Genomic DNA, 14,888 nt, shown 5'->3' with positions numbered 1-14,888 from the left:
CCAATACAACACTTTACTGAGCACCACTCGCCATATTTTCAAGCGTAGTGGAGGCTGCATTATGTTATGGGTATGCTTGTAATTGTCAAGGACTGGAGAATTTCAGGATAAAAAAAGAATCTGAATGGAGCTAAGCAAATGCAAAATCCTTGAGGAAAACCTGGTTCAGTCTTTTTCCCACCAGATACTGGGAGATGAATTCACCTTTCAGCAGGACAAATCTAAAACACAAAGCCAAATCTACACTGGAGTTCCTTACCAAGAAAACAGTGAATGTTCTTGGGTGGCCGAGTTACAGTTTTGACTTAAATCTACTTGAAAATCTATGGCAAGACTGGAAAATGGTTGTCTAGCAAATGATCAACAACCAATTTCACAGAGCTTGAAGAATTTTGAAAATAATAAATGGGCAAATGTTGAACAATCCAGGTGTGGAAAGCTCTTAAGTGAAAAGAATAATTTTGGGGGGCATATCCCATTTAGAATCTGTTCTTTTTCCTGCAGTCTGAAACAGCCAAAAAGCACATTGCAAGCCACAACCTACATAGGTGGTTTGAAGTCTGATTCAAATCTGATTCCTGGCCATGGGTCTGAATGGTCAAATCTGATTTATTTGCCCTCAAATCTGTTATTTGGCTAGATACTCTGTTGACAGTTTGACAAGAACATGTGGTAGCTAACTAGCTTGTTAATTGTTTACAAACAAATGAGTGAATGTGTTAGAAAGCTAACCAGCTACCTAGCTAGCCAGTTGACTGCTGTGGCTAGACAAAAATGACTTGTTTTGAAAGTTGGATCATCTTATCCTTCGAGGCTTTAAAAGTGTTCTTACACTACGATTTTCAACATTCAAAGCAACTGGGAAACGTCCATGGCAGGAATTGTTTTCACCTTAGCTGGCTACATAACTTCTGAGTGATAGGAAGCACGAGCACCACCACCAATCAAATAAAAGAAAATGTTATTTGCCACATGCGCCGAATACAACAGGTGTAGACATTACCGTGAAATGTTTACTTACAGCCCTTAACCAACAATGCATTTAGTTTTTAATAAAAAAGTAAATTAAAACAACAAAAGAGTTGAGAAAAAAAGAGCAGAAGTAAAATAAAATAACAGTAGGAAGGCTATATACAGGGGGGTACCGGTGCAGAGTCAATGTGCCGGGGCACACCAATCAGCTTACACCACTGCATACACACACGTCATTACTAGCGTAGCCATGTCAGTTACTAGCTTAGCCATGTCAGTAACTAGCGTAGCCATGTCAGTAACTAGCTTAGCCATGTCAGTAACTAGCGTAGCCATGTCAGTTACTAGCGTAGCCATGTCAGTTACTAGCGTAGCCATGTCAGTTACTAGCGTAGCCATGTCAGTAACTAGCGTAGCCATGTCAGTAACTAGCGTAGCCATGTCAGTTACTAGCGTAGCCATGTCAGTTACTAGCGTAGCCATGTCAGTTCCTAGCGTAGCCATGTCAGTAACTAGCGTAGCCATGTCAGTTACTAGCGTAGCCATGTCAGTTACTAGGGTAGCCATGTCAGTAACTAGCGTAGCCATGTCAGTAACTAGCGTAGCCATGTCAGTAACTAGCGTAGCCATGTCAGTAACTAGCGTAGCCATGTCAGTTACTAGCGTAGCCATGTCAGTAACTAGCGTAGCCATGTCAGTAACTAGCGTAGCCATGTCAGTACCTAGCGTAGCCATGTCAGTTACTAGCGTAGCCATGTCAGTAACTAGCGTAGCCATGTCAGTAACTAGCGTAGCCATGTCAGTAACTAGCGTAGCCATGTCAGTAACTTACTAGCGTAGCCATGTCAGTAACTAGCGTAGCCATGTCAGTAACTAGCGTAGCCATGTCAGTAACTAGCGTAGCCATGTCAGTAACTAGCGTAGCCATGTCAGTAACTAGCGTAGCCATGTCAGTAACTAGCGTAGCCATGTCAGTAACTAGCGTAGCCATGTCAGTTACTAGCGTAGCCATGTCAGTAACTAGCGTAGCCATGTCAGTTACTAGCGTAGCCATGTCAGTAACTAGCGTAGCCATGTCAGTTACTAGCGTAGCCATGTCAGTAACTAGCGTAGCCATGTCAGTTACTAGGGTAGCCATGTCAGTAACTAGCGTAGCCATGTCAGTAACTAGCGTAGCCATGTCAGTTACTAGCGTAGCCATGTCAGTAACTAGCGTAGCCATGTCAGTAACTAGCGTAGCCATATCAGTTACTAGCGTAACATGTTTTCACTTTGTCATTATGGGGTATTGTGTGTAAATGGGTAAGATTTTAAAAAATATCGAATCATTTTTAATTCAGTCTGTAACACAACCAAATGTGGAGTGAGTGAAGTGGTATGAATACTTTCTGAAGGCACTGCATGTAGTTTAACAAGTGGATTATTTTGCTCTTCCTTTTCAGTCGTTTAAGTAGCCCAGGCCTCCTCCCGACCAAAAGCCTGTGAATTCACTGACATGTCTGATAATCAATCAATGTGATTTTGTTTCACAAAATCTCCATCTGTATAGGATATTTGGTTAATTGGTTTTCTAGCTGGGGCAAATAATTGGAGGTGGAATAGCTCATCTATTAGTTTGCTCATCTGTCACTGACCAGGAACATTTAGCATGCATTCATGTAGCCTAAATCAAGAGTAGGCCTATTATTTTGCTCAATCGCGAATATGCAGCTCCAAAAGCCCACGGAGGTTGTGAAATATGAACAAGAGAAAACAGGATTGTTATTATTTTCTAACGGTATCATGATGAAGGTAAAACCCTACGCCTGCTCCCTAACAAAGTGGACTGAGGTTAGGAAAGAGATGAAACGTGGATCAAAAAAAGAATGGGCTTGGGCTCTGTTTCAAAATATAACTTTTTTTATATGACGAATTAATAATGTATTTGTTTTGGATGGTGTATATTCAACGGATTTATTAAAATGGACACCCTCCCCCCAAAAAATATGACAGGCAAAATAACGTAAATCCTATTTGAAAGCAGTACCTGTAAAACAACATTTTTTACAGAAGCATTTAAGTGGAAAAACATCAAGCACAAATTTGATATGCGATCTGCCATTTCAGAGAATTTAGTTGTTTGAACAGAGTTGAGCAGAACCCAGCTCATATTCCATGACGTCCTCTCCCTCCCTCCCTCCCTCCTCCCTCCCTCCCTCCCTCCCTCCCTCCGTGTACTGGAGGAAATGGTGGCAACAGAGCCAGCCCTGTACAGACTGTCAGATCGCCCAACAGTTCGACGGAGAGGGATGACGACGACCCCCCCACGCTCGGCTCCAGGCCTTTATGTGTCTTTATATAAAGCATTCCTAAACGCTAGTCAGGCCTGGTGTGTTTACACAGCGCTGGGTGCTTACACTTGGCACTGCCTTCGCTAGCCGCGCTGGCGCTTTAGGTCAGGCCCAGATAATGAGCTACGGGAAGGACAGAGAGAGGGAGGGAGAAAGAGGGAGGGAGAGGGAGGGAGAGTGGGAGGGAGAAAGAGGGAGAGTGGGGAGGGAGGGAGAGGGAGGGAGGGAGAAAGAGGGAGAGTGGGAGGGAGGGACATGCAGGAGCACTCTTTAGAAGCAGTCAAGTTAACACTAAGAGCAAGCGGAAAAAAGGGAGTGAGACTCCGAGGGAGAAGCAGGAACACCGTAGCCCTCTGGAAAAAGCAGGAAAACTAATACCAGAGGAACAAGAGCGAGCCAAGGAGAATCAGACCAGCTAACACCAGAGGAACAAGAGTGAGCCGAGGAGAATCACTTTAGCTCTCTTTAAAAGTGTTCCAGCTAATACTAGCAGGAAGCGAGGAAAGAAGGGAGGAAGAGAGGCTGTTAGACTGTAACCCTCTGGATGTCTCTGTGTGGATGTCTGGCTATAAGCCCAGAGGGGGTTTATAGAAGGCCCAACTCTCTGCTCTGTGGCTGGGCTGCGATGTGGCTCAGTACAGTGGTGTGGCGGTATCCAGACCAAAGGCCTTGGAGCAGGACATAATGTTATAGGAACAACCACGCCACATTTTAATATGAGTCGCTCGTTCATTCTTCTCGCGTGGCTTGGCATTGCCGTGGAAATACTAAAATATGATATGTCATGTGTGTGTGTGTGTGTGTGTGTGTGTGTGAGGACAGAGAGGGGAAAATAAAAAAGATCTAAAGCTACTGTACAAAATCTTGAAGATCGTTACGCTCCATGGTCTACATCATGTGTGGGAGTGAGAGAGCAAAGGAAGGTGACAGAGCGAGAGAGGAGGAGAGATTTCTGTTCAGGAAAATAAATTGAGCTTTCCTCTGGGTATTGACTAGCAGTGCCACTAGCTCAGAGAGGAGAGGAGAGCGGTGTGTATGTGTGTGTAGAGTACAGCAGGCTTTTAGCACAAAATCCAGTTCAATCATAACGAGACAGCTTTTTTTAGCTGTGACAACCCCGTTCATTTCAGAGTGTCTATATTGAGCTTACCCCCACCTTCCTCACCCCCGTCCGCTGACTGCTACCCTCCTCCTCCTCCTCCTCCTCCCTTTGCTCTCAGTAACTAGATTGATATACGGCAGGGGATCAGGGGTGTCAAACTCATTTTGCCCCGGGGGGCCGCATTCGGTCTTCAACTAGGTCTGGAGGGCCACACTGAAAATGTGTCATATTTCCTCGCCGTCAAAATTTGCAGATAGTCCTCTATCCATCGTTTTGGGGAATTTTAGATACTCCTTTAATTTAGGTGATTATTAGCAAGCTGGACACAGTTAAGAAACGGGGGTAAATGTAGATCCATTATTTCTACACGGTTGCGATTTGGTTTTAGTCATTTAAAAATTACACTGAACAAAAATATAAACACAACATGTAAAGTGTTGTTTCATGAGCTGACATGTGCAGTTTTGTCACACAACACAATGCCACAGATGTCTCATGTTTTGAGGGAGCGTGCAATTGGCATGCCGACTGCAGGAATGTCCACCAGAGCTGTTGGCAGAACATTTTACGTTCATTTCTCTACCGTAATTTCTCTGCCTGTGCTTAGCTCTATTTCATTTATTTTTATCAACAACAACAAAAAACTCCCTAGTCCTTGCCGATGACAAGCATACCCATAACATGATGCAGCCACCACCATGCTTGAAAAAAATTAAGAGTGATACTCAGTGATGTGTTCGATTTGCCCCAAACATAACGCTTGGTATTCAGGACATAAAGTTAATTTCTTTGCCACATTTTTGGCAGTTTTACTTCAGTGCCTCATTGCAAACAGGATGCATGTTTTGTAATATTTTATTATGTACAGGCTTCCTTCTTTTCTCTCTGTCAATTAGGTTAGCATTGTGGAGTAACTACAATGTTGTTGATCCATCCTCAGTTTACACCTATCACAGACATTAAACTCTGTAACTGTTTTAAAGTCAGCATTGGCCTCATGGTGAAATCCATGAGGTGGTTTCCTTCCTCTCCGGCAACTGAGTTAGAAAGGTAATCTGTATCTTCGTAGTGACTGGGTGTATTGATACACCATCCAAAGTGTAATTAAAAACTTCACCATGCTCAAAGGGATATTCAATGTCTGCTTTACCCATCTACCAATAGGTGCCCTTTTTTGCGAGGCATTGGAAAACCTCCCTGGTCTTTGTGGTTGAATTTGTTTGAAATTCCCTGCTCAACAAAGGGACCTTATAGATAATTGTATGTGTGGGGTACAGGGACGAGGTAGTCATTCAAAAATAATGTTAAACACTATTATATGCAACTTATGTGACTTGTTAAGCAAAGTTTTACTCCTGAAATTATTTAGTCTTGCCATAACAAAGGGGTTGAATACTTATTGACTCAAGACATTTCAGCTTTTCAATTTTAATTTGTAACAATTTCTGAAAACATAACTCCACTTTCACATTATGGGGTGTTGTGTGTAGGCCAGTGACACAAAATCTCAACTTATCCATTTTAAATTTAGGCTGTAACATTACAAAATGTGGAAAAAGTCCAGGGGTAAGAATACTTTCTGAGGGATCCATTGCAAAAGAGGCATTGGTCTCAATGGGACTCATAAAATACAGGTCAAATAAATACAAATGTACACTGAACAAAAATATAAACGCAACATGTAAAGTGTTGGTCCCATGTTTCATGATCTGAAATAATTATATCATATAATGAAAAATAATTTTTCATACACACAAAAAGCTTATTTCTCACATTTTGTGCACAAATTTGTTTACATCCCTGTTAGTGAGCTGGTGCTGAGGAGTATTTCTGTCTGTAATAAAGCCTTTTTGTGGGGAAAAACGTATTCTGATTGGCTGGGCCTGGCTGTCAAGTGGGTGGGCCTGGCTCCCCAGTGGGTGGGCCTGGCTCCCAAGTGGGTGGGCCTGGCTGTCAAGTGGGTGGGCCTGGCTGTCAAGTGGGTGGGCCTATGCCCTCCATGGCAGCACCCCTGCCCAGTCATGTGAAATCCAATTAGGGCCTAATGAATTTATTTCAATTGACTGATTTCCTTATATGAACTGTAACTCAGTAAAATCTTTGAAATTGTTGAATGTTGCGTTTACATTTTAGTTCAGTATAAATATTGATCCATATTTCCTCTCATGTATGAATTGTGTTTTGAGAGAGCCAAAGGCAGATCTGATAGTATTGCAGCAGTGTGGTTGGATGAATGGATGCACTTAATGTTTATCAATAAAGCTTCAGGGCAAACATAACACACGCCCCAAATCTTACATATAGTCATTTTACTTACAATCTGTTAATGTTGAAGCACACTGTGTGGTCCTCTGTAGCTCAATTGGTAGAGCATGGCGCTTGTAACGCCAGGGTAGTGGGTTCGATACCCCGGGACCACCCATACGTAAAAAATGTATGCACGCATGACTGTAAGTCGCTTTGGATAAAAGCGTCTGCTAAATGCCATATTATTATTATTATTATTATATTATTACTGTGTGATGACTTCAGGTGATGCAAAAATAGCTAAAAGTTTGATTTGAGTTTGACTGCAATATTTAGAAATCAGCCATGTTGTACGCTATTTTACTGCTGCAACCAAATAAAAGATTTTCTAAATCTAAATCCTTGTACAGTGCTGAGGTCTAAAATATATCCCCAGAGGGAAAACAGTGACTTACCGTTTCCTTGTTGGGTAGCAGCTCTTTCCGAATCTTGAAGAAGTTCTTGCCGTGCTGTCTGAGCCCTTTAATGAACCGCTTCTGAAAACACAAGATTAAAAGAGAACATAAAAACATCAGCTACCATCCTTCCAGATCAGAATCAGCTACAACGACCAGTACAGTCAGCTAAAAAAATGCAACCAACCACATGTTACAGACCACCGCCACGACAAAAAAACCTTGTTTTCTTTCGTTAGTTCTGTGGTTTGGTTTGAGAGGTTTGACGTTAAAACTCTGTAGCCTCTGTTTAAACTCACGAGAGAGAGAGAGAGAGAGAGGGAGAGAGGGAGAGAGAGAGAGAGAGAGAGAGAGAGAGAGAGAGAGAGAGAGAGAGAGAGGGAGAGAGGGAGAGAGAGAGGAGAGAGGGAGAGGGAGAGAGAGAGGGAGAGAGAGAGAGAGAGAGAAAGCTACAGTACACAGCCATGTCAGGGCACAATACAGAGGAAATTACTAACTCAGGCAAACACAGAAATTGAGATTATACTATTTTGCTCTTTCATGTGGTTTTGAAAAGAGAAGCTACGGAAATCTATTGTTCCATAAATCACAGGGAATGTCAGATTCAGGGAGAATAATATCGGAATATTACAAAGCAGACATTCAAAGCCAAAACTAAACTTAAATAACTTGTATTTCCTTTGACTGTGCTTACCGTCAATTATTTTACTAAGTACACAGACCATATTTCTCTGCGAAATACTTGCATGTCCAAATACCGAATAGGAAACCCGACAAGAGTAAAAAATAACAAATCCACAGTGACAGGACGGAGGAAAACGACAGCGCGAATGACAACTTTCACAACAACCGTTTTATATTCATACATAAAAACACAAAACACCAAATCAACCATCAGCACCGCACAACAACAAAACCAGACAAAAACATTAAAATGTTAAAAACCCCAAACCTAAATGTATTTCAGTATTTCTCCTCTTTCAAGAGACGTAGTCTGTGAGCAATAAAAAAGCGGGGGGAGGCTGAAAACATTCACGACCAGTGAAGCAGACAACCAACAGATTTACTTTCAGCTTCCAGAGGCAGGCAAGCCCCCGCTGCCCGCTCCCGTACCGTTTTTTCTTCAGTTAATCATTTCAGCCAACCCTCTCTCTCAAGTAAGTCCAGAGAAAAGCGTGTTAAAGTCCCGGTGAGAACCCTCCACGTCAAGCCACAAGTATATAGGAAAAATCACTAGTCTCCAAAAGGTACAACAGCGCTTTTTTACAAGCAAGAAATAGCTTGTCACTGTGCTCTTCCACTACAAAGGGGACGACTTTATATGTGATCTTTCTGCTACAGAGCCTCTGGTCGGCAGCGGCATTGGAAAACCTGGAGTGTACCCAGAACCCTAGTGGAGTGGAGCCCTAGAACGCATCTGGTCAGCGGCAGCCTGACAAACCTGGAGCAGTGCCGGAGCGCAGTGGAGTGGAGCCCTAGCGAGCCTCTGACCGGTGGCAGCATGGAAGACCTGGAGCGGCGCCGGAGCCCAGTGGAAGGGAGCCAATGATGTATATAAACCCTGGATTGCTGATGCTGTGCATTGGCCATTGAGAGGCTTTGAAGCCACCGGTCGGCCATATTGTCACTCCCCAGTAGGAGCAGTCCTCCATAGGAATGAATGGAATTCTACAGTATTTCAAGGACAAAATTACCTGTATTTAAGTATTTAAGTATTTATCTGTTGTAGTGGGGACAGTAACATTAGTTAATACTTTAAGGAAAATAAAAAATACTTTAAGGAAAATGTTTTAATATATTATTTCAATTTTTATTTTGAGCTCACATAATATAATTTAAAATGATTAAGGAGTCTGTATTAGAATAAATGTGTTAAAAATATATATCTTTTTTTTTTACAATGGAGGAGTACCAAGATGGCTGCGGGGTGACTTCAATACAACGCCTCCCCGTCAGTCATCCAGGGTTTATATACACTGAACAAAATTTCCATACGCACAAAAAGCGTATTTCTCTAAAACGTTGTGCACAAATTTGTTTACATCCCTGTTAGTGAGCATTTCTCTTTTGCCAAGATAAATCGATCCACCTGACAGGTGTGGCATATCAAGACGCTGATTAAACAGCATGATCATTACACAGGTGCACCTTGTGCTGGGGACAATAAAAGGCCACTAAAATGTGCAGTTTTGTCACACAACACAATGCCACAGATGTCTCAAGTTTTGAGGTATGCTGCAATTGGCATGCCGACTGCAGGAATGTCCACCAGGGCTGTTGCCAGATAATTGAATGTTCATTTCTCTACCATAATCCACCTCCAATGTTTTTTGTTGTTGTTGTTGAGAATTTGGCAGTTGTCCAACCAGCCTCACAACCACAGACCACGTGTAACCACGCCAACCCAGGACCTCCACATCCTGCTTCTTCACCTGCGGGATAATCCCCACATAAAGCCCTTTTGTGGGGAAAAACTCATTCTGATTGGCTGGGCCTGGCTCCCAATAGGGTGGGCCTACGCCCTCCCAGGCTCACCCATGGCTGCGCCCATGCCCAGTCATGTGAAATCCATAGATTAGGGCCTAATAAATGTATTTTAATTAATTGACTGATTTCCTTACATGTACTGTAACTCAATAAAATCGTTGAAATTGTTGCGTTTATATTTTTGTTCAGTATACATCACTGAGTGGAGCCCGAGAGAGCCTGCGGTCGGCAGCGGCCTGGGAAACCTGGAAGCCGGATCCCAGTTGAGTGGAGCCCTGCTCTGGCATGGCCTGGGTCTCTACTCTGGCATGGCCTGGGTCTCTACTCTGGCATGGCCTGGGTCTCTACTCTGGCATGGCCTGGGTCTCTACTCTGGCATGGCCTGGGTCTCTACTCTGGCATGGCCTGGGTTTCTACTCTGGCATGGCCTGGGTCTCTACTCTGGCATGGCCTGGGTCTCTACTCTGGCATGGCCAGGGTTTCTACTCTGGCATGGCCTGGGTCTCTACTCTGGCATGGCCTGGGTCTCTACTCTGGCATGGCCTGGGTCTCTACTCTGGCATGGCCTGGGTTTCTACTCTGGCATGGCCTGGGTCTCTACTCTGGCACGGCCTGGGTTTCTACTCTGGCACGGCCTGGGTTTCTACTCTGGCATGGCCTGGGTTTCTATTCTGGCATGGCCTGGGTTTCTACTCTGGCATGGCCTGGGTTTCTACTCTGGCATGGCCTGGGTTTCTACCCAGCTCACTCTAGCCTGTTGAGTTGCGACCCTGTGAGGACTGCTAAAGCTGCCTTTATGGGTTCTCTACACTCCACAGTACACGCATGTAGCTATACAGAGCAGCTATCCAATCCACAACCTTCACTGTTGTCATAACAATTTCCCAGCCACCGCCTACCGTTAAAGCTACAGCACTCCTTTCAAATGTAATTCCGGTACTTGGGGTCAACACACACAGGACAGGCTGGGAGCAAGAGGGAGCTGGTGTTGGCCACAGTACAAGGAGACAAGTGAGAGGTAATACCAGACATGGATTTTCTGTCAGTTCTGTACGTGTTAGAATGCCAAGCCGTTTTCATGGACACCAGCGTTTCCCAAACTCGGTCCTCGGGACACCAAAGGGTGCACGTTTTTGGTTTTTTGCCCTAACAGCTGATTCAAAGCTTGATGTTTAGTTGATTATTTGAATCAGCTGTATAGTGTTATGGGGAAAAAACAAAACCCTGACGTACAGTAACCAGCGTTATGTAACCACAGATTGTTTACACACTCAGGTCTGCTCTGGTGAGGAACGAAGGATTTTCACAGAAGTAGCTAACCGGAAATACGCAGTTGAAAAAAATAAAAATAATAAACGGGTCAATCTGTGACCATTCAGACAAAAAGAAAAAAAACGATTTTGCAACAAGACTACAATCTAAAAGACAACAAGACTACAATGTACATTTATGCAAGAGCTGCAGTGAATAACTACACAACACTTACATATAAGGACTATTAATAATGCAGTTTTACACAACAAAAACACAACATGTAGTAACACAATTCTAAATGAAGCAGATTACTTATAAGCTATTCCCCGAATCAAGTAAGATATCTACTCTACCACAGAGGCCTTATCTGAAAGCAAATGAGGACAGCTGAACGCTCTGGTGAACACTGTGTAATAACCTGAACTGAACGCTCTGGTGAACACTGTGTAATAACCTGAACTGAACGCTCTGGTGAACACTGTGTAATAACCTGAACTGAACGCTCTGGTGAACACTGTGTAATAACCTGAACTGAATGATCTGGTGAACACTGTGTAATAAACTGAACTGAATGCTCTGGTGAACACTGTGTGTAATAACCTGAACTGAATGCTCTGGTGAACACTGTGTGTAATAACCTGAACTGAATGCTCTGGTGAACACTGTGTGTAATAACCTGAACTGAACGCTCTGGTGAACACTGTGTGCAATAACCTGAACTGAATGCTCTGGTGAACACTGTGTAATAACCTGAACTGAATGCTATGGTGAACACTGTGTGTAATAACCTGAACTGAATGCTATGGTGAACACTGTGTGTAATAACCTGAACTGAATGCTATGGTGAACACTGTGTAATAACCTGAACTGAATGCTATGGTGAACACTGTGTAATAACCTGAACTGAATGCTATGGTGAACACTGTGTAATAACCTGAACTGAATGCTCTGGTGAACACTGTGTGTAATAACCTGAACTGAATGCTCTGGTGAACACTGTGTAATAACCTGAACTGAATGCTATGGTGAACACTGTGTAATAACCTGAACTGAATGCTCTGGTGAACACTGTGTAATAACCTGAACTGAATGCTATGGTGAACACTGTGTGTAATAACCTGAACTGAATGCTCTGGTGAACACTGTGTAATAACCTGAACTGAATGCTCTGGTGAACACTGTGTAATAACCTGAACTGAATGCTATGGTGAACACTGTGTAATAACCTGAACTGAATGCTCTGGTGAACACTGTGTAATAACCTGAACTGAATGCTATGGTGAACACTGTGTAATAACCTGAACTGAATGCTATGGTGAACACTGTGTGTAATAACCTGAACTGAACGCTCTGGTGAACACTGTGTAATAACCTGAACTGAATGCTCTGGTGAACACTGTGTAATAACCTGAACTGAATGCTCTGGTGAACACTGTGTAATAACCTGAACTGAATGCTATGGTGAACACTGTGTAATAACCTGAACTGAATGCTATGGTGAACACTGTGTGTAATAACCTGAACTGAATGCTATGGTGAACACTGTGTAATAACCTGAACGCTATGGTGAACACTGTGTAATAACCTGAACGCTCTGGTGAACACTGTGTAATAACCTGAATGCTCTGGTGAACACTGTGTAATAACCTGAACTGAATGCTCTGGTGAACACTGTAATAACCTGAACTGAACGCTCTGGTGAACACTGTGTAATAACCTGAACTGAATGCTCTGGTGAACACTGTGTAATAACCTGAACTGAATGCTATGGTGAACACTGTGTAATAACCTGAACTGAATGCTATGGTGAACACTGTGTGTAATAACCTGAACTGAATGCTATGGTGAACACTGTGTAATAACCTGAACTGAATGCTATGGTGAACACTGTGTAATAACCTGAACGCTCTGGTGAACACTGTGTAATAACCTGAATGCTCTAGTGAACACTGTGTAATATCCTGAACTGAATGCTCTGGTGAACACTGTGTAATAACCTGAACTGAACGCTCTGGTGAACACTGTGTGTAATAACCTGAACTGAACGCTCTGGTGAACACTGTGTAATAACCTGAACTGAATGCTATGGTGAACACTGTGTAATAACCTGAACTGAATGCTATGGTGAACACTGTGTGTAATAACCTGAACTGAATGCTCTGGTGAACACTGTGTAATAAGCTGAACTGAATGCTATGGTGAACACTGTGTAATAACCTGAACTGAACGCTCTGGTGAACACTGTGTAATAACCTGAACTGAATGCTATGGTGAACACTGTGTAATAACCTGAACTGAACGCTCTGGTGAACACTGTGTAATAACCTGAATGCTCTGGTGAACACTGTGTAATAACCTGAACGCTCTGGTGAACACTGTGTAATAACCTGAACTGAATGCTATGGTGAACACTGTGTAATAACCTGAACTGAATGCTCTGGTGAACACTGTGTGTAATAACCTGAACTGAATGCTCTGGTGAACACTGTGTAATAAGCTGAACTGAATGCTATGGTGAACACTGTGTAATAACCTGAACTGAACGCTCTGGTGAACACTGTGTAATAACCTAAATGCTCTGGTGAACACTGTGTAATAACCTGAACTGAATGCTCTGGTGAACACTGTGTAATAACCTGAACTGAATGCTCTGGTGAACACTGTGTAATAACCTGAACTGAACGCTCTGGTGAACACTGTGTAATAACCTAAATGCTCTGGTGAACACTGTGTAATAACCTGAACTGAATGCTATGGTGAACACTGTGTAATAACCTGAACTGAATGCTCTGGTGAACACTGTGTGTAATAACCTGAACTGAACGCTCTGGTGAACACTGTGTAATAAGCTGAACTGAATGCTATGGTGAACACTGTGTAATAACCTGAACTGAACTGTGTAATAACCAGTAGAGCAGTGGTTAACAACCTGGGTGTTTTTTTTTGTTTTGTTTTTGTTTTCTTCCACAAATAATAACAGTTGGGAGTATTAATATTCGAAGCGATTTTACACCACTTTTAAACAATGCAAATTGTTTATAATAATAGGCCTTTCATGTGTTACATTCACTGCTAAAATTGACAATTTGACCGCCAAGATATATGTTTAAAAACATTCTGTGGACCTCAAGAGCGCTTGAAGGTGTTTCACGGAATGGAAAAAAGGTTGGAACCATTGCCGTAGAGGACACTGCTATCAGAGTAAAAACATTATAAAAAAGTTCCAATTGCAGCGCATTTAATTACAAGCTCTTTCCTGACATGCTCTTTTCCTGGTAGTAGCTAACCTACCACAGACGGACTCCTCATCAGAGACTAGACGAGGACAGCTGAATGTTCTGTTGGAACACTGTAATAACATCCATCAGAGATGGGGGCTGACTCGTCTGGCTAAGACGATTAGCATTATGAGTGTGGAGGTGAGGTGAGGCAGTTGATTAGCCAGCAGATGGAGCCAGCTACAACAGGAGAGAGAGAGAGAGAGGAACATTCCCGTCCTGTGTGTTGGGTGATCCCCCCTCCCATCTCCCCCTACACCCTACATAATACTGGGATCCCCGGGAACCTCCTCTACACTCCCCTGCTCTCAGGCACACTCTGAATAAGACCTGACAGATCTAAGAGATTAAAGATGTTAAATCAATACGGAATGATAAGTGATAGATCCATTTGACTATTTCAGCAGGATTATATGCTCCAAATATTTGATCTCGTAAATGAGACATGTCAGCCCTGATAAGTAAAAGGACAACAACAACAAAAATAGTCACAAAATACTATTAATCATTGTGTCTTCTAGGGCTGTCCCCATTTAGTCCACTGGTCGATTGTTTGGTCAATAGCCTGTTGGTCGGCCAAGATTTTTTTTTTGTAGAGCAGTTGCGAATATATATATATATATATATATATATATATATATATATATATATATATATATATACATACATATATATATATATATATATATATATATATATATATATATATATATATATACACACACACACACACACACACATATACATATACACACACAAAATA

The 14,888-nt window shown here is 42.5% G+C and overlaps 1 protein-coding gene across 6 annotated transcripts in view; it reads right to left on the bottom strand.

The window, feature by feature from the left end:
- The window catches only part of LOC121546156 (arginine-glutamic acid dipeptide repeats protein-like), a 339,630-nt gene that overhangs the window by 52,182 nt on the left and 272,560 nt on the right, over positions 1 to 14,888 (bottom strand). For all 6 annotated transcript variants that reach the window (XM_045209565.1, XM_045209566.1, XM_045209564.1 and 3 more), the window contains one exon: positions 7,107 to 7,187. In XM_045209565.1, the coding sequence (XP_045065500.1) occupies positions 7,107 to 7,187 (81 nt within the window). The remainder of the gene's footprint in view (positions 1 to 7,106; positions 7,188 to 14,888) is intronic.

Source organism: Coregonus clupeaformis, chromosome 30, assembly GCF_020615455.1.
Source record: "Coregonus clupeaformis isolate EN_2021a chromosome 30, ASM2061545v1, whole genome shotgun sequence".
In the NCBI taxonomy this organism is placed as follows: Eukaryota; Metazoa; Chordata; class Actinopteri; order Salmoniformes; family Salmonidae; genus Coregonus; species Coregonus clupeaformis.
Note: the sequence above shows the minus strand (reverse complement) of the source record. Positions and strands in the feature narration are given on the sequence as shown.